This window comes from Calliphora vicina, chromosome 4 (assembly GCF_958450345.1).
Source record: "Calliphora vicina chromosome 4, idCalVici1.1, whole genome shotgun sequence".
In the NCBI taxonomy this organism is placed as follows: Eukaryota; Metazoa; Arthropoda; class Insecta; order Diptera; family Calliphoridae; genus Calliphora; species Calliphora vicina.
Window position 1 is genome coordinate 15,836,120 of NC_088783.1, and position 19,831 is coordinate 15,855,950.

At 29.3% G+C, this 19,831-nt stretch overlaps 5 protein-coding genes across 5 annotated transcripts; 2 read left to right on the forward strand and 3 right to left on the reverse strand.

Annotated features, from left to right (window-relative positions):
* Positions 1 to 22: 22 nt before the first annotated feature.
* On the forward strand, positions 23 to 1,924 carry LOC135956861 (uncharacterized). Its single transcript, XM_065507456.1, has one exon. It carries the CDS (start codon positions 23 to 25, stop codon positions 1,454 to 1,456), a length of 1,434 nt encoding a protein of 477 aa, XP_065363528.1. The 3' UTR covers positions 1,457 to 1,924.
* A 405-nt stretch (positions 1,925 to 2,329) lies between these two features.
* Positions 2,330 to 5,891, forward strand: LOC135958869 (glycolipid transfer protein). Its single transcript, XM_065509804.1, has 4 exons — positions 2,330 to 2,738; positions 4,644 to 4,699; positions 4,769 to 5,026; positions 5,574 to 5,891. Exons 1-4 carry the CDS (start codon positions 2,624 to 2,626, stop codon positions 5,739 to 5,741), a joined length of 597 nt encoding a protein of 198 aa, XP_065365876.1. The 5' UTR covers positions 2,330 to 2,623; the 3' UTR covers positions 5,742 to 5,891.
* A 6-nt stretch (positions 5,892 to 5,897) lies between these two features.
* On the reverse strand, positions 5,898 to 6,451 carry LOC135958870 (transmembrane protein 17-like). Its single transcript, XM_065509805.1, has 3 exons — positions 6,343 to 6,451; positions 6,173 to 6,286; positions 5,898 to 6,111 (listed from the first exon to the last, which is right to left on the reverse strand). The coding sequence occupies exons 1-3, from the start codon at positions 6,406 to 6,408 to the stop codon at positions 5,908 to 5,910; spliced, it is 384 nt and encodes a 127-aa protein (XP_065365877.1). The 5' UTR covers positions 6,409 to 6,451; the 3' UTR covers positions 5,898 to 5,907.
* Positions 6,452 to 6,847: 396 nt separating this feature from the next.
* Positions 6,848 to 11,605, reverse strand: Grip128 (gamma-tubulin complex component 5). The gene is made up of 7 exons (XM_065508396.1): positions 11,471 to 11,605; positions 10,970 to 11,395; positions 10,122 to 10,598; positions 9,549 to 10,060; positions 8,727 to 9,492; positions 7,045 to 7,855; positions 6,848 to 6,978 (listed from the first exon to the last, which is right to left on the reverse strand). Exons 1-7 carry the CDS (start codon positions 11,546 to 11,548, stop codon positions 6,935 to 6,937), a joined length of 3,114 nt encoding a protein of 1,037 aa, XP_065364468.1. The 5' UTR covers positions 11,549 to 11,605; the 3' UTR covers positions 6,848 to 6,934.
* Positions 11,606 to 11,920: 315 nt separating this feature from the next.
* Positions 11,921 to 14,402, reverse strand: dmrt11E (doublesex-Mab related 11E). The gene is made up of 2 exons (XM_065507457.1): positions 13,916 to 14,402; positions 11,921 to 12,291 (listed from the first exon to the last, which is right to left on the reverse strand). The coding sequence occupies exons 1-2, from the start codon at positions 14,388 to 14,390 to the stop codon at positions 11,921 to 11,923; spliced, it is 846 nt and encodes a 281-aa protein (XP_065363529.1). The 5' UTR covers positions 14,391 to 14,402.
* Positions 14,403 to 19,831: the final 5,429 nt, after the last annotated feature.

The window sequence follows — 19,831 nt, forward strand, 5'->3', positions numbered from 1 at the left end:
GAATAGAGGAAAAAAATTTGCTATGTCGTCTGCAAATTGTTTACATTTAATCAAATTATTAAATTTACATGATAACGTTGTAATACCACAACAAATACTCTTAATTAAAGGTGTAGTGGAGCATAGCAAGTGTTTTAAACCACAAGATGTAGAATTGTCGATAGAAAATGCGAATATATTAACAACCGGCTTATCTAAGGATACGGGAAGATTTAAGTTTTTAATCGATTTGGGCCAAGAAAATAAAAATATTGAATTAAGTTTTTCCTATTGCAAAACCAATTTAAGAATAAATGTTTTGTATCAAAGAAAGCAATCGGCATACAAAATCCAACCTTTATTAATATTGGCCAAAGATGAACTGCATCAGTGTGAATCTGTTTTTATAAACCAGCAAATAATTGACTTGAATCTATTATTAATACAATCAGTGTATGCGGAAAAACTACAAGAAGCTGTTAAGCAAAGATTAACTTTTGTTTTTAATGATAATAGTAAAATATTTATTTCTAAACTGAAGCAACAAGAAATATGGCAACTAAATGAACAGGATTTGTGGCTGGAATTCGCCAAGGAACTTTTAGAATCAAAGTGGGGTAACCAAGACAATTTAAAGTTTATTGCCTTTATAAACTGCAGCAAATATTTGGGAGCTGAAGTGGCAAAATCTCAAGACTTTTCCTATCAAAACATAAGAAAACATATCAAAGGTCATGCTGCCTTGGGAGCAGGAGGTTTGGCCTTATTTAGTACCACTTACTTTTATAGTTGGCCTAGTGAATTTAAAAATATATTAAATTGCTTTGCAAATCAACAAAAACTGAACTTAAGCCTAGAGCCGGATGACAGTAACTATCGCAAGACAAGAGCCGGAGTGTATGCCTCAAGTTTGGGGGCAGTTTGCCATGAAATAGGTCATATCTTTGATTTGGGCCATGATTTACAAGGTGTTATGGGCTCTAATTTTGACTATATAAATAGAGTTTTTACGCTGCAAACTAAAACTGAACATTTGCCCGAGAGGATTGTAGAACAAAAGCAAGTCGCCCAAAGTAAACCCCGTTTTACTCGCCTCAAAGATCCAGCAAATGGTTTCCTACAACGTTATCGTGAGCAACAAGAAAATGATTCATTTTATTTTTCGGCTAATTCGGCGGTGATTTTATCTCAACATGCTTGGCTAAGAAATGATATTACGACATTTCATAACAATAATTTTAATGTTTTGCTAGATAAGTCCCAGGCTATTATCAAAAGTACGGAATTACCCCTAAGGATTATAGAATTACGTGACTGTGCTAATAGTTTGGTTAAGGAATGGTTTGATTTGCAAACATCGAGTGAAGAAAATCCAGTTTTTGAATTTGATTTAAAAGTACTGCTAAATAAGCTATCCCAAGATTATTATTTGTTTGTTATGAGCATATATGGTCATACAAAGAAATTGGTGATATAATTTTGAGCTTGATACTATAAAAAATCAAAGAATACTAGGTTTCTGTAAGTAAATGAAACATTTATAAATTTCTTCAATTTTAGCTTGCAGTTAAGAGTAAAGGACTTTAAAACTTGGAAAAATTAGATGAGACTTTCGGTAGATTTAATAAGTAGAAAAACTATACGATAAACAAGTATTTTATGCTAGACTACAAAAATATAACAAATAAAAGCCTGCAAATATGCAACACAAAAAATTGTGTACAATAACGAATAACAAAACAAAAATTTGAGGTTAAAAACGAACGGGAAAATAATAGAAGATGAAATACCTATCACTTTAAGTTAAATTCCTAAAGCAACAGATTACCAGAAATATAGGTAAAATGTAAACTAACAATTCATTTTAAATTTTAATTAAAATTTAAAAAAAATTATCGTCATCAATCAGTTCTAATTGTTCTTTAACCTACAACTACATACATACTTTTCCCTATTAGTCATAAATTTGTTAAAAATCAAAGTGTTGTTATTGTTGAATTAATCAAAACAACAACAAACTATTGTTTAACCACTCATACCAACAAACTAGCAAAAATTCCACTCATTCATTTGCCCCGAAGCCAAAGAAACGTCATTATCAGTTGTACATATGATTACTGGTTCATTATTAACACAAACATGCGTATGTTAACAAAACAACTGCTGCTCAACCCAACCAGCCACACAAATAATCCAAAAGATTCATCTAAAACAACAACAAATACATGTAGATAACATTGATCATTTTAATGTTGCTGCCGCCTGCCTGCCAGTCAGTGCTGCTCACGTCAACTCATCATTTTTTAAACTCTATAAGTAGTTTGTCTATTTTGTAAGTGCCAACAAAACAAATTATCGCTGCAACAATACATACGTATCAGTAATATTGCTTCCAAATACCCAAAAACAAAATACAAGAAATAAATACACAAAATATAGACTACCTACTGCAACAAAAAATAAAATGATAAGATAGCAAAATAAACCAACAACCAATCAACAATTCAAACTTTACTATTTACGATTGAACCAGTATTGATTTGGACTCTAAAGCACGTATATGCGAGTCAGTAGTAAAGTAATTTTCTAAACATACACACGTTTAAAAACTAAAGTGAAAGACGGCCAGTAAAACTCAGGAACAATGACGGAAGCTCGCATACAATTTGGCAATCTTAAAGGTTTTCCAGCTGATGATCATGATAAAATCGAAACGGAACTATTTTTAGCTGCCTCAAATGAAATTGTGGATGTTATACGTAAGTATTTATATGTCAGCAGATTATTTGTGTAAATGTGCATATTTATTATATTTTGTTATTGTTTTTTTTTAAGTAAATATAGAGAAATGATTATTTTAATAGTAAGTGCTAAATTAATTATACTACACCATTTCCAATTAGAAAACTGGAATCATTTAATTAATTTAATATAAATAAAGTAGTGTTCAGCTAACAAAACTATGGGAACATTTTTAATAATTTGTTTACTTTTTGTATTTTTGTATTTTTTAACTTTTTATTTATTTATTGAATCTGCCTATATCATTAGGCCTAACAATAATTGATTAAATCTTATAACTAAAATTAAAACTAATTGCTCTCTAAAGAGAGCATTGCTTGATGCATGGACCTCATCTTAGCGGGGTGGTAGATCTCCTCTACAAAGCCTTGATCTGGTTTGGCTCTGTGCGAGAAGCCGAGCTAGCGGATTTGGGTGGGATTGCAGTTTGAGTATATATTCTATGGAATGTTAAATTGATATGTTGTACATGGGAGGATGATTTCGTTTGGATAAAACAGTTCGAACTATATTCAAAGTAATATCTTTTAAGCTGAGGCAGGACCAATTTTCGAAGATCCTTGACCAGTATGGTTATCAGTCCAGCGATAAAATTAACATTTTGGCAAAAATTGAACTTTTTGCATATCAAAACCTAATGCCAGTGTGTTTTCAAGTCTTTCTTTTTTTATTTCGTAAAATGCATTAGCTCTCAGCTTAGGAATTCGTAAATCGTAAAACTTCTTCTGAGAATCACTAAAAAAAAATAATTCTTAATTTTTTTCCACATATGTATTTTATTAAAAAATTTAACAAATTTTTTTTTTATTAAATTTTAATTTTATCAGTGAAAACAATTTGTTGACAAAAAATTTTTTTTGGTGAAAAAAAAAATTGGGTTAAAAACTATTTTTCTCGATTTTGACCCATTGTAGGTCCGACTTACTATAGCGTTATATACGTCTTTCAAATATCTATCATTAGATATCCATATTGTCTATATTAATGACTTTGTAATCCAGATATAGATCAAAAATAATCCAAAAATCGAGGTTGTCCCAATGCTTTCCTTATATCTCAGCCATTTGTGGACCGATTTTAAATACCAACCGAGCCGGGAGAATTCCCGATATATTGATGTATCAATCAAGTTTGTAAGTTATTTGGGGGCTATGTAAAGTTGATTTCAACATAAAGACGGACAAACGGACAAGGCTTTATTGATTCCGCTATCTATCCAGAATATACTATACTTTATAGAGTCGCAAATGAAAAATTACAAACGGAATGCCAAATTTAAATATACTCTTACCACACATGGTTAATGAAGGGTATACGAATTTATGTTATAAAATGCTAAACATTTTAAATACACACTATTTTTTATAGATATTTTTATGGTTAATGTGTTAATTATTTAAATTGTTTACTTTAAATTTTTCTATTTTCATGCTTAATAAAACGTTTAAATAATTATACATATAAACAAAATGATTACTTCTTTAAATCAATGTTTTTAATGAAATTTGGCTATTAATTTGTTACTGAACTTTTTTTTTGAAAATGGTGTAGTTATTTATAAATTGCATTATAATATGACTCAATATAATTTATGTTGACAATAATATCACAAAAATTATGAATAAATTTTGTCATTATGCTAATAAATACATCTTTGTTTAGATAAGGGAAACAAGAAAATGAAATTAATTAGTTAAATTTCCATTAAAATAATTATTAGAAAAATAGTGTTAATTACACTTTAAAAATTGAATATTATTTTCAAGCAAACTATTTTTCTATAATACAAAGCTATTAATAAAATGATTCAATAATTCAAATTACTCATTTTTGATATAATTTCAATTTCTTTCTAATTGCAGGTTCTTTTGGTACTTTATTCACTCCCGTCATTAGTGATATGACTGGCAATGTAACCGTAAGTTTGTAGCCTGACATTGTTAATTAATAAAATAATGTATGTTTTGAATATTTCTTTCTGTTTTAGAAAATCCGCAAATCTTATGAAAAGGACCCTATTAAATATAAGTATTTAGAAGATTTAATTATACTCAATGTAAACGTAGATAATTTTGCTGCCAATGCTTTGTTGTGGCTGAAGCGAGGCCTGCAATTGATTTGCACATTCTTTGAAAATATTTTCAACGATCAAGAGAATACGGAAGTGGTGAAGAAGCACTTACAAGATGCTTATGAAAAGACACTGAAACCATATCATGGTTTTATTGTACAAAGTACAATAAAAGTGAGTACATATATGTAAATTTAACAGTTATCGAGTATAAGATTCTCTTTATGAAAATCCAGTTATCGATAGCATTATATGATTTATGATAATCCATTTTACGATAACAAAATTATGCAATTAAGAATAAAATTAATAAAAAAAATAAGTAAAATTTCCTATGAAAATCCAGTTATCGATAATAAGCTTGATTATAAGATTCGATAACAATATGTTCTATGATAAACCATTAATTGGAACCGATTATGTCCTATTGACTAGGATTCTGTAACTGAATGAATAAAAAATTAAATAAATAAATTTTTTTATAAAAATCCAGTTATCGATAACAATTTTTTCTAATAAAATCCAGTTATCGATAACAAAACTGTCTGATTTTCTGAATATAGTTTGTTATATTTTTTGTTATTTGAATTTAAATAAATTAAAATCAAAAATAACCTTGTAATCGATAACTTTTTTTCAAAAAAAAATCTTGCCGAAAATAAAAATTATGTATTTGAGATCTTTTTAACACTTTTATTTCTCTTATTTTGCCATTTAACAGATAATTTATAGCTGGGTACCCACTCGTTCTCAATTAATCGGCCATGGTCCCCAACACGATGAAAATATCAAAGTTCTTGAAACATTTCTGCCCGCTATGAGATGTCAGCTTGATCGCATTGATAATTTACTTAAAAAATACGATTTAGATGATAAAAGCAAAGTATAGTTGTTAATTAGTTTTTAAATTAGAATATTTTTGTGTTCTAAAGAAATTTAATGAGATTCAGCTTTAACTTAAACATTAGAATATAATTGTGTGTTTCTTTTTAATCTAGAGTAAGTCTATTATTTAATAAAATTTTAAAACAAATTTTAATTCAAACAATTATCTCCTATTTATTCACATTAATGGGCTTTTCCGATTTCGGCCATATAATAGCTAAGCCGAAAACAAATTCCAAAGCCATAATAACAAATGAACAAAAGGTTATAATAGTAATTAAATTGGAAAAATTTTGAGCCGATAATGACAAGAATACCAAAACGGGAATTTGCACAAAAGGCGACAATATTAAAAACGTACACAAATCACCAGGCTGCAAGTGAAAGATTTACAATTTAAATGATTTTATTTCTAGCAGAGAAATCTAAACTCACCCTAGAATGCAAATTGCCTTTATAGCCCATACGTAAACGATAGAATTCCACCATGGAACCCACTAAATACGCCACTATCACACAAATGCCATGCAAGTCGTATAAATTTGTAAGCTATTTTAAAATGAAATTATATTTAATAACACGTTCTTCATATTACATTAACTTACATTATACAGTATATAAAAACCATAGACCACATTCCAGGCTATCGATAAATAAACATTACAAAACATTAGTATTTGCAATACCAAACTGGGTTGATAGGGTAAATCTGTAAATAAATATTAATGGTTTATTGTTAATATATATTATTGTTTTATTATTAAACTTACCCCTGATGGCATTATTCATTGTCTTTATTTTAACACTAACTAGCCTTTGGCATTATTTTGGTAACATATGACTTTCTTAATTAATCAGTGGTTGCCTATAGCAACCCCAACCACAACAATACATATTTAAATAAAAGCAATGTATAAAAAAGGAACATTTTAAATTATGTAAATGTACAATTTTAAGAGTCAGTCGAAAATTGTTGGAATTAAAACATTGTTGAACCGATTTTCAAAGATATTTGTTAATAATAATTTCACAATTTAAAATCTACTTACTTTTTTGCATTTCAAATAGTTATTAGTTGCATTCTTATTTTAATATCAAATAATTAATGTATTCCTGTATTCAAATTTCTTAATACTTTTAATAATCAACACAACAACGGAAACTCTTTCAAACCAAAAGGAATTATTAGATAAGACACTAATGTGGCAAACTGGTATTAAAGGCCGCTCTTAAACCAGATACTGAAAATGAAATTGAAAAAAATATGATGAAAACTCATTATAAACTTAGCCCAAATATAAACTTACAAAATGTTCTCTTTTGCAAATAAACCTGATCATTCAATATATTGGCCAAATATTGATGGCAACAAATGTACGTAAATTCCATGGCATCTATTTGAGAATTGGTGACAAAATCTGTATCAGCATACTCATCAGAAGTGTCATCTAAATCAATGGCCAGAGGACTATTGCTTTCAATGTATTTAACACAACTCAACCATTCACCACGTAAAATCGAAACCAAACTTAATAGTTGTTCCACTCCCGTCTTAATTGTTAATACGCTATCGGTCAAAAAGCAATGTTCACACACCGTACTCAAATAAGATTTATGAACCATTTCCATTTCTTTGAGATTCACACAATTATCAATTTTAATATTCAGCTGTTCGCCCATTGATTGCAGCACATGTGTCATTAGATGAAAATGTATACTCTGTATGGCATACATCATCCAAAAACGTAACTGCTCCAAACGGCGCATTATCAAGTCAATCATTTCAAATTTGGCATACGGTATGCGCCGCTTGTGACTGCGAGCAAATTGCAGCTTTTCGAGAGTGGTAATGCCCCATTTGACCTTTAGCAGGAAACAAAAAACTTTATTGTACGATTGTATATCCTCAGCACTGATTATGTGGGCCAATTCTCGACTTAAGTTGTATGTTACAACAATTTCTTCAACAGCCTCGACAACTTTGGTGGTTTGACATCTAAATACTGAATTGATTTCCAAACGAAAAAGAGAAGACATTTCGGGATATTTGGCACAAATAATATCGTCAAGTTGCATGGTGAGGAGAGAAGGATTGGCCCAAGTTTCACCAGATTCAATCTAATTAAATACATACATCAATTTGCATAAATTTTTATTGATAAAAAAATGTTCATAGAAAATTTTGTCTGTAACAGGATTTTCATAGAACAGGATTCTTAATAGAAAATCCTGTTCATAGAAAATTTTTTTATCGATAACAGAATTTTGAATAGACAATTTTTTTATCGATAACAGGATTATGAATAGAAAATTTTGTTAGCGATAACTGAATTTTGAATAGAAAATGTTTTTATCGGTAATAGAATTTTGAATAGACAATTTTTTTATCGATAACAGGATTTTGAATAGAAAATTTTGTTATCGGTAACAGAATTTTGAATAGACAATTTTTTTTATCGATAACAGGATTTTGAATAGAAAATTTTGTTATCGATAACTTAATTTTTAATAGAACATTTTGTTATCGATAACTGAATTTTTAATAGAACATTTTGTTATCTATAACTGAATTTTTAGTAGAACATTTTGTTATCGACAACTGAATTTTTAATAGAAAATTTTGATATTGATAACTGGATTTTTAATAGAAAATCGATTACTGGATTTCCATAGAATATTTTGTTATCGATAACTCGATTTTCATAGAAATTTTTTTTATCGATAACTGGATTTTCATATAAAATTTTGTCATCGATAACAGGATTTTCATAGAAAATTTTGTTATCGACAACTTGATTTTCATAGAAATTTTTGTTATCGATAACTTGATTTTCATAAAAAATTTTGTTATCGATAACTTGATTTTCATAGAAATTTGTTATCGATTACAGGATTTTCATAGAATTTTTTTTATCGATTACAAGATTTTCATAGAAAAATTTTGTTATCGATTACAGGATTTTCATAGAAAATTTTGTTAAAATCTTACCTGTTGAAATAATTTACTATAAAATTGATGCATCAAATCACTGGCCTCCATTAGTAGAACTTTTCGTATATTTTGTAAATGCTTCAATATCATAAATTCATCACGATACAGACGCATAACAAAACAATTCGCAAAGGCAATGCGTATTTTCAATATTCTGTTTAAAGAATTTATAACAGCTTCCTCTAATGGCAAATAATTTTTAGATTTTTGCAATAAATCGAATATGGTACGAGCATTTAAAGTTTCACCAGCCATGGCCTCACAATGTTCCGGCTGGTCATTTTCTGTAAAACAACTGTTGGCGGTTAAATCTTCCTGACTGGTATTTAAGGCAAAGGCCATTAGTAGAAATTCATCTTGGGTGGTTAAATTATTCAGGATACTCTCCTCTTTGGGCTTAGGAGTATTTGTGGCAGCTTCATTGCAGTAACCACTATCTTCGGACACTTCATCGGTGGTTCCACTGGCTCCAGATTCTTTTTCTACTTCGATTTGTACAGTTTTGACCTGCTTGAGAAAATCGTCTATGAAAACGTTATACAATTTACCCTGCATAGCATCGCACTTGTAACGCAAGTCACCAATGCGATTAATTTCATAAAGCAGGTTAAGAGTACGACCAGCCTCTAGAGAATGTTCCTGCATTAGATGAAATAGACTATTTTCTTCGATCATTTTGCTAACATGGTTTGGTACAAAGAAGGCTTTACGTTTATTTTTGCAATATTCACGCATGCATACTGTGTGGTCGACATTGCTGACTCTGTAAAAATTATGTTTAAATTGTATGAAATAAATTGCTTACTTTTTTAATCTAACCTTTCGACTATATATTCTTGTTGCCAATCATCCAATCTTCCTTCTGTCCACCAGGTATCAATTATTTCACAAAATACTTTTATGGAAGCCAGCAGCAAGGATATAAATAAATTTGATTTTTCGACATTACATTCCACCTTATAACAATGCATTAAACTGGCCAAAAGAAATGCAGCTGATATGTGGGAGGGATATTGTCGCCAATTTAAGACGACCTGCTGATGACATTCAAACAATGATTCTAAATGTCGCAAAGCATCTTTTAGTGACAAGCGCATATTAATTAAAGTATTAATATGAAAGTCTTGTGGATTTAACAAACGCTTTTCATAAGCCAATAAATCTTGCCAAATTGGGGATAAATGTAAATTTAAATTGGCAGCATAACATTCCAAAGTACGAGGAGGCACACGATCTTCACAGCTGTATATTGATTTGTGAAAATTTCTCAAAATTTGCATCATATTTATGAAGGGTAGGAAATTTTCTTCTATATAAGACTCAAAAGAGCTCTAAAAAGGAGTTTTTGGTTTTTGTTTGTATATCAAAGTATTAAATTAATGTGATACTTACCACGCTACATGAAGGTATGGTTACATTATCTTTTAATTTCAATTGATTGTCTTCATTAATGGTGAACATACTACATTTCTGTGGCATATGAAACATCCACAGCAATTCACGCATTACATGCTGTTCGCTTATGGTGATAGGTACGCAAAAACGTATCAAATTATTGGAGGTTTCACTTAAGTATCTACTGTAGCTTTGGGCAAAATTAGCATCTTTGTGTTTGCTCTCTATGATGGCATTACGGTGCTCATAATTTTTTGTTTTCCACCAAGAATGCTGTATGAGGTCTTGTAGTTTTTCCTTGGCATTGGTGGCATCAAATTTTCGAAATGGTATAGATTTTTCGGGTGGTTTAAGTTCGCCTAACATTGATTGATTGAATGATGTTAAACTTTTCACATCTTCTAAGGTGAGATTTTCTGCCACGGTTGTTTCATTATTGGTGGGACTTGGACTTTCTTCGTGATCTGACCAATCCTGGTTATAAATGGTTTACAATAAAATTTTTAATAAAACTAAAATCACGGTTTTATTAACATTTTCAACAATTATTAATTTTTGTTAAAGTGGAATTGATTAAAAATTAAAAAAAAATTATTAAAAATTCCGTTACTTTTTAACCATAGCCCCATTTTTTCAATCCCTGGTTATAATTTTTCGATATACGATATACAAATCTCGAAAGCTAATAATTTTGTTGTGAAGAACAATCCAAAAATTGGAAATGGGATTCTAAGGATGTCAGAAGACAGATTTTACTTTTGCAAACCATATAGCAATAAGTATATTTAAAAACTTTTTTCTTATCTATTAAAATATTCTATGGTTTTTAAAAACCTTTCACTTACACTCAATTCTGAATCACTGCTAACACTTGCTGGCATCGGTATAAAATCTTCTTTAAGGACATTTTTCCAATATTCTTTTTCCTCGTCCTGATCATCAACTTCTTCACTTATGGCCGGTTGTATGACAATTTTATTTTTATTCTTTCTCAGTGCTCCCGTTGGATTATAGGCCAAAGTAAATAAAAAATCTAATAAAGACCAGTGAACATCAACCTCATAATGATCTACACACAAGGGATGCTTTACCACCTCATCACACAGTCTACCCAAGTAGTCGGCATATTCCGGACAGTTTTCGGCACGAAAACGTTCTTGTATACCCTCAATTTTGCGCCGTACATCATGACTATTGGTACTCAAATTACGATGATTGCGTATAATATTCCAGCCAAAGTGGACGCAATGTTCCATATTGATATCATCATCCTAGTGTTAAAAAACATAGGCGCTTAGTTTTTTTTTTCGAGTAATACAAAAATTCCGACCATCTGTTCAACTTACCGCAAAACCAGTCAATTGTCTCACCAATTCTGGTATGTATTCCTGTATAATATCTGTTCTTTGATCTTGGGCAGACATTTCTGGTATTTCTTTAATAATATAAACCCCAAAAATGAATAAATGTTTAAGAAAATTCAAAATAAATTGAATTTGTTTACATTTGTTTACAAGAATTTCATTGTTTATGTTTGTAATGACAGGATTAAGTGAGTAGTTGTAAAAAAATGGAGTAAAATTCAGCAGAGTTGATTTTTGGCAAGTGCAGCCAAGTTTGATATTCTATAAAAACCGTTATAATGAATATACGTCAAGTATTTTTAGAAATATTAAAAATTTATTATTATTATTCTTATATTTAGGTTATTAAAACTAAAATTAACAATTACATTTATCACATATATTAATTTTTTTATATACAAAATGAGTGAGTATTAATGATTAATTATTTAATCACTTAAATCCCATTATGGCTTCTATGGAAAAACTTAATTTCGGTTTTTTTGTAATTGGTGTGTGTGTTTCCTCTTTTGTTTTTGTTGCTGCTGCTAAAGCTGTTTGGCTTGCATTACTGGTGGAAATGGGCAATTCAAAATTGTAATTTGTTAACGAATTAGGGGCATAAGCATAAGCTGGGTAGGAATTTTGCAAGGCAGGTATAGTATCATATTCGTAAAATCCAGGTTGTGTCATGTGTCCCACGGCAGCTACATTTAGCAAAGTCACATCACTGACTTGATTAAGTTCGGGATCGGCAAAGGCTCTACGTTTACGTATACGTTCTACCAAAGGCGAATTCCAGCCCGAATAATGTTGATTATATTCTATAAAGAAAATTAAAAACAAAATCTAAAATTAGTATTTAGTTATAATTATTATATATTCCTTAAACATTTACTAATAACATTCATCCTGTGGTTTTATACCAAACATTTAGTTTAACTAGACAACAACACATGTGTTTACTTTACAGTCTGTAAAGTCCAGACAGTATGGCACCAAATTGTCTGGGCAGACAATAAGGATTTCTTTTTGAATATTGAAATGACACAGATCATTTTACACAAACAGATGTAATTGTAAGAGTTTGTGTGGAAGACAGACAGAAAGAAAGTCAGTGTGGGTATTTGACATTTTAAAGTAAAGCAACACATGCTGAGTTATTTTCTTTTTTAGTTGGATACTAAATCTAGCATTTAATCTCTGTGCTAGTTACTAACTATTTTGTTTGTTTTTGAGACCCTACTCCAATTACATTTTCATTTTTGATGGTTTTGGCTCAAATTAAAATAATAAGCTGGCATACACTGACATAAGTTATTAATATTTTCAAATTTGTTTCAAAATTTAAAGTGGAAGAAGCAGGCCCTTAACTCTTGAACAAATTTGTTCATCCAATTTTATGCATTTTAAAGATCATATTACACAAACAGCTTATAAAATAAAGTGAAAATGATACCATAGATCCTTTTGATTAAAATCTCTACTTGTAGACATCATGGCTACGTTTAGTCTTTAGAACCAGACAGTATGACCATACAGTGCCAGACTTTATGTCTTGGTTTTTTGCGTTTTCATGGAAATTTCTTAAAAATTCTTGGAAAACATTTGTTGTAGAATATTTTTTTTTAACATGACATGTGTTTTATTTAAACATCAAAATTTGTTTTTCTAAAGGTTTTTGTTTTAATTTTAATGGATTTGTATTTTCTTTTTTGGAGTCTGAAGAGAAGAAGTGTTGTTTACATTTCATAATTGAAGCTAATTAATTTTCTTAATTGATAAATATGGGGGGTTTCAAAAAGTTTAATCAAATATGTTTGAAATATTCGAAACTGATTGATTGAAAGGCAAAATATACAAATTTCAGTTGTTGTTAAAATGAGTGTTTTAGGTTTAAGCTATTTTTAAAGAAAAATATACATAAAATTATCCATCAAACTATTCTTTTAAGACTTGTGTTATGTCAGAGGAATGTCAATTATTTTAAACGCACTAGTCCAGTGACATGTGAAATAGCACGTATCACTTGTATTGTCCAATTGGGGCAAACAGTTTAGAATTTATCAATGAATATTAGTTCATTTAAACAAAGATTTAACATCACTAAATTAAACTGAAATTACAGAAAATATTTAATATACAAATTATTTGTGGGATTAGATTAGGGGAACTAATTTTCCGGACTTTTTTCGTTACGAATAAATTCATAGGCTTCATTATTTATGGTATTAATTCAACAATGAATGAATTCTATTCAAATAAAAGCTTTTAAATGAAGCTGAACACTTTGGAGTTTTGTTGGGAATGACTTAATGAAATGAATTGCTGATATGTATTTATATTTCGGAATTAAGATTTTGGTCAAGTATGCCTCCCATACTTTTTTTCAATCCCTAATATTAAACTAATTTCCATATAATCTTCCAAAATAAAAATTGTACTTACTTTCCATGGCTGCCGTGGCATACAAAGTCGATTGTTGCACATGCCTCAGACGCTGTTTATAGATCTTTTTCTGGGCTATTAAAACCTGCTGAGTGCGCTGCAATACCGCAGATGTTGGCGGAGATCCGCAATTTTGCACAGACGAAGAATCATCTGAATTTGTCTCATAGGGCTCCTCCATGGTCTGCTGACGTCTGAGAGCCACCTGGGCGGCCATAACACGTTGACGATCGACCACCAGTTGGCAATTGGGACAAGTACATTCGCGCCAACGGCAAAGCTTCTTGTGGCCCTTGACACAGGATATAACACCGTGATTGCGGCATCTGGCACATTTGGGGGTACGCAACATGCGACGTTCTTTTAAACTCATTGAAGATGTGGTAGAAGCTGAGGATGAAGAATTTGTGGTAGCCATTTCATCGGAAGAGTAAGAGGTATTTAAAGTAGTTGAATCCGTTTTATTATATAACATATTAGAGAATTTTTAATTTGTTTTAACACTTTTCTAATTCTTTATTAAATAAATATTTGAATTTTATTTAGTATTTTTTTGTTCAAATTTATGCTTGTGGTTTGTTGTGTTGTAGTTTTAAAACTGATCTTTTTACAGCCTTGGAATGTCCTCTTATACAAATTTTCTTAATTTCACAAGGATTCAAAAAAAAACTCCAAAAGAAAATATCACTTCATTTGGGAAAATTTCACACTTGACTTGAAATATATGTATGTACAATTACTCGTATTTACTAGCTGCTGCCTGCCGCCTGCTGTTTTCTTAAGTGGTCTCACCCGTCTGTCTTTTCACACCAGCCAAATTCAATTTTCAATATTCCCTCAATTCTACAGACTGTTTGTTGCCCTCTACAATTGTTGACGTCGTCATGATGTCTGGTTCTGTTGGGTGTTAGCCCTGTCTTCTTAATTCTGATTGGTTGTGTTTAAGATTTTGGGAAATTTTAAAAATAGTCCACCAATAATTTCAAGTGAAAAAGAAAATTCATATTTTACTGTCTCGCTCTGTCTTTTTTTTATTTTGAGATTAATTAGCATTTGTTTAGTTTTGAATATATGTAAATTATTGAAAAATAAAAACACTTTGTTGTGGTTTTGAACAGTTTTGTATTCTGTTTGGATTTTTATTAGTTAATTATTAAATTATAATAATAATAATAGATTAGGTATCAACAATAATATTTGTTTGGTTTTGTTTGTTTTAATGGGAATTAACAATATAATTTTTTTATAAGTTTAATTTTTTGTATAATTAAATAATTAATGTATGTATGTATATGTTTATTTGTAGATTGACAAACAAAATTTTAATATAATTTTTCATATTATTTTCCTTTTAATTCTTAATCTCATTTAAATACTTAATTAGTTGATTGGAGAATTAGGTGTTTAGCACAATAGGAAATTTAAACAAATTAAGAAAATTCTGTTAAATAGCTTTGACTCTTTTTAATTAGAAAAAAATGTAATTCGTCGATTTAAAACATCTTGTATTTTTTTATTAATATCACAAAACTTTAAATTTAGAAAATTAAACATGTATTTCTATTGTGCTAATCATATTTTTCTCCATCCCTAAATTATTAAGCGATTCCAGTATCAATTTCTTCAATTACATACATTTTGAACCTATTTATACAAGAATTTCGTCGCGGGTTTTCAAAACCGAAAACCGACAATTATCGGTTTTCGGAAATAGTTAATTTTTACGATTTTAGACTCGGAAATTTATTCACAATTATACTCTACCATTTAAATTTGAAAATGCAATTTTCTGAAGACATATTTTCATGTTTTAAAACAAGTAATAGTAACTGAGACACAGATCAGAGAATTAAAGGGGTACAACACAAAATATTCATAATTCAATCACGAAAGATTATTTCAAAAAATACTTCATATGACTGTTATTCCGTTTGTAATGTATACCTTTTTTTATTAAACACCCCACAAAATATATATATTCCAGATCGTTATAGATACCGCAGTCGATATAGCTATGTCCGTCTGTATGTTGAAATCAACTTTCCTTAGCCCCCTAATAACTTACATACACGATTCAAATATATCCCTTATAGAACCGGTTCGTTAGCTAATTAAAATCGAGAAAATCGGCCCACAAATGGCTGAGATATAAAGAAAAAACCAGGAGAACCTAGATTTTAGACCTATTTTTGTATCTGTGTCTGGATTACTAAGTCATTAATATAGACAATATGGATATCTACCTTTTAATCCAAATTTGGAAACCTTTCAATATCTCCCACAAAATGTCAAACTAATAACATTTGTCAAACAATTACCATTAATTACCATTAAATCAAAAATTTTTTAACATATGAGCAACGTATTTGGAAGGGTATAAATATTCAATTTCCACAATATAATTTTCCGACCCTATAAAGTATATATATTTTGGATCCTTATAGATAGCGGAGTCAATTAAGCCATGTCTGTCCGTCTGTTGAAATAAATTTTTTTAAGACCCCAGATATCTTCGGGATCCAAATCTTCAATAATTCTGTCAGACATGCTTTCGAGATCGGTCCACAAATGCAAAATCGGTCCACAAATGGCTGAGATAGGAGGAAAAAACCAGGACAACCTCGTTTTTTGACTATTTTTGACCTATAATGCAATAATAGGGTATCTCTAAGATACCCTATTTTTTACCTTTATTACTATTTGTCACCGAAGAAAAAATAAAGAGAGCCTTGGAAATTGGTAAATCTTCCGAAACCCCCAGATAACATACGGACCCACATTTTGTATTGATATATAAGACGTCGTGATTACTCACGATTACCTAGATTTTTTACCAAAAATTTATACACGAACATTAAAACCCAAACCTGTCAGAAATATTTTTGAAATATCAGTGATGTTGTTTAGTGCAAAATTCTTAATTCAATTTTCAACTCTGTAGGGAATATAAAATACTTATATACCCTTCACCAAATTATACTTCAAAATAAAAATTTTAAATATTTTTAGGTAAACAAAATTAATTTTTTTTCCAAAGTATTTTTTTTAATTTTTTGGAAAATAAAATTTTTAGAATTTTTTTTTAAATTTAAATTTTTTTTTGATTTTTCATTTTTTTTAAATTTAGCAAAAAAAAACTTTTGGTGGAAAAAAAATTTGTGTTAAAAAATATTTTTTCCGATTTTGTAGGTTCAACTTACGTCGTTACAAAGGTCTTTAAAATATCTATGATTAGATATCCATATTGTCTATATTAATCACTTAGTAATCCAGATATAGGTCAAAAATCGAGGTTATCCTGGTTTTTTCCTTATATCTCAGCCATTTGTGGACCGGTTTTCTCGATTTTAAATAGCAACCGAGCCGGAAGAATTTTGGAGATATTGCATCGTTATGTAAGTTATTTGGAGGCTTCGGAAAGTTGATTTCAACAGACAGACGGACATGGCTTAATCGACTCCGCTATCTATAAGGATATATTCTTTATTATATTGTGGAAATTACAAACGGAATGACTAACTTATATATACCCTTCTCAACATCAATTGAATCATTCAAGTTTTCTTAAATTCAAAACCATTACAATATAGTTTCATTCAATTCGAGCTGAAAATCTAGTTATTTTATAATAATTCTGCTATCGATCATGAAATTGTCTGAATTTTTAGAACTAAAGGCCGGGTAAATTGACACATAACACAACCGATTAACTACATATTCTGATGTGTTATGAAAAATGCATTATTTATAAACATTTATAAAAAATTAGTTGCGGTATAAAAAATTATTGGCAGTGTAAGGAAATAAATTATTAATTTTGCAATTAAGGCAGTATAGTTTTCAATTGGTATAGAGATAAAAGAGTCGTGTACAGATTAATAGGGATATGCAAGTAATGACAGGTGTCAAAAAGTAATATCGAATGGTACGGTTTAAATGTTTAAAATATGATTTTTCAAAATGGCATGTTTAACTTGTTTAATTTAATTCTATCATAAGCTATAAATATTAGAAAATATGTAGTATGTATGTAATGAAAATATCAACCACTGGAATCACATCATTCTCAACAAATTGTTTTTAAGTTTAACAAATTTTTTTTATAAAGATTTTAGATTGTAATTTTTCAATTAAATGTTTTTCTCACAGTTTGTAATTTTTTTTAGATTATATATAGATAGATTAATAATAATTTTTATGTATTTTGTATATCATTGGTTGGTTTGCAATTAAATTATGTTTAAATATCTATAAATATTTATTTATTACGGTTTTAGTTTTTGTTATTAATTTTATTTTATATATCAACATGTATTAAATACTCTTCAACAACATTTAGGTAAGTAGTTTAAATTTTTATACGATTAATTGTACAAAATTTTACTTTAGGTATTTCATTTATTACTCATTTTTCGGTTTTTGGTCAAAATTTTGCTACAAATTGTATATGAAAATTAATTTAATTTAATTATTTACTAATTTCTGTATTCATTTTACAAATATAAAAAGAAAACAAATATATACGGAATACATAGTTTAAAACTAAAGGGACGTTTAAGCTAAATACAAAGTTTGGTTTAACGTTTTTTTCTGTTTTTTTCTTTCTTTATTAAATTTTCATAATAAAAAGTATAAAATTTGTAAATATTATTATTGATTTGATCTTTAAATATGAAGGTGAATTTTTTTGGTTTTTGGGGGTGTATGTACAGAAAATTTGGTTTAAGGTGAAATCGTTTAAGGATTAAAAATTGTACTTGGATCATATATTTAGTGTAAATGAGAAAACTTACTTTGTATACTTATCAGTGGAATAGAGTATTTTATATTCTACTATATCTATTTAATACTGATTGTTTTATCTACAATGTTGATCATGTAATTAGCGCAGCATTCTATATACATTTTAATTTATTTATTTATTAAATTTCAAATATTATTTTGAAACAAACAAACAATTAACTAATTTAGCACTTTGTGAGAAATCTATAGTTTTATTTGTGTTGATTTTGGTTTAAAAAATAGTTTAAAAATCAGCGATAATTTCATTTCAACATATCTATGAATTGTTAAGAATTACTTGAATTAAATTAGAATTTAAAAAAACTGAACATCTAAAATGGAATCACAAAAACAGTTAAAGGAATAATGGATATTTGAAATTAATCACAATTCACTTATCGAGTTTAGTGAACGGAAATGTTTATCAGAAGAAAAGTTCAAACATCTTGTTTATTTAGATAGTTAAACCAGGTTTAACATTATATATACAGATATCTATATTAATTATAGATTATAAAGCAGATAGTATCTGAAGTTTATGCTGTGTCCAATTGGGTGTATGACTTGAAAATTTGGGATTTACACTAGATGGCGTATATTTTGAAACCGGTTTTTGATTTAATAACTTATATGGCATTTTGAAGGGTACATATCTGTCATTTATTCTCATTTAGTTATTGAACTATAGTGTAAACGACAGAGCTTTTTTGCTTCGAAAATGTTGAATTTCGTATCAACAAAGCGTCATATGCTTTACTTCTTTAATTTAAAAAAAAAAACGGCGCTGAAGCACACCGATTGATCACCGAAGCTTATGGTGAATGTTTTTCTTCGGTTTCAACGTGCGAGAGATTCTGACATGGAAGACAAAGATCGCTTAGGCTAGCCAAAAGAAATCGTATGTGGAGACCGGCCAACCAGCCGATTCGACACAAAATATCCACGGCGCTAAGGTAATACTCTGTATTTGGTGTAAGCAAATGGGTCATATCTATTATCAGCTGCTGAAATCTGGCCAGAAAATCATAGGGAACCTGCACCGAACGCAACTGATACATTTTAAGGGAGCATTGGCAGAAAAACGCCCAGAATATACGGCCTGACATGAAGCGTTGAAATATATACTTGTCAAAA

Coding starts and splice junctions, on each gene's coding strand:
- LOC135956861 (XM_065507456.1), top strand. CDS start 23: ATGTCGTCTGCAAATTGTTTACATTTAATCAAATTATTAAATTTACAT.
- LOC135958869 (XM_065509804.1), top strand. CDS start 2,624: ATGACGGAAGCTCGCATACAATTTGGCAATCTTAAAGGTTTTCCAGCT. Junction 2,739..4,643: donor TGAAATTGTGGATGTTATAC/GTAAGTATTTAT, acceptor TTCTAATTGCAG/GTTCTTTTGGTACTTTATTC. Junction 5,027..5,573: donor TTGTACAAAGTACAATAAAA/GTGAGTACATAT, acceptor GCCATTTAACAG/ATAATTTATAGCTGGGTACC.
- LOC135958870 (XM_065509805.1), bottom strand. CDS start 6,408: ATGTTTTGTAATGTTTATTTATCGATAGCCTGGAATGTGGTCTATGGT. Junction 6,287..6,342: donor GTTTTTATATACTGTATAAT/GTAAGTTAATGT, acceptor ATTTTAAAATAG/CTTACAAATTTATACGACTT. Junction 6,112..6,172: donor AAGGCAATTTGCATTCTAGG/GTGAGTTTAGAT, acceptor TTTCACTTGCAG/CCTGGTGATTTGTGTACGTT.
- Grip128 (XM_065508396.1), bottom strand. CDS start 11,548: ATGTCTGCCCAAGATCAAAGAACAGATATTATACAGGAATACATACCA. Junction 10,599..10,969: donor GCAGTGATTCAGAATTGAGT/GTAAGTGAAAGG, acceptor ATTTATAACCAG/GATTGGTCAGATCACGAAGA. Junction 10,061..10,121: donor CCATACCTTCATGTAGCGTG/GTAAGTATCACA, acceptor ACTCCTTTTTAG/AGCTCTTTTGAGTCTTATAT.
- dmrt11E (XM_065507457.1), bottom strand. CDS start 14,390: ATGTTATATAATAAAACGGATTCAACTACTTTAAATACCTCTTACTCT. Junction 12,292..13,915: donor TGCCACGGCAGCCATGGAAA/GTAAGTACAATT, acceptor TTTTCTTTATAG/AATATAATCAACATTATTCG.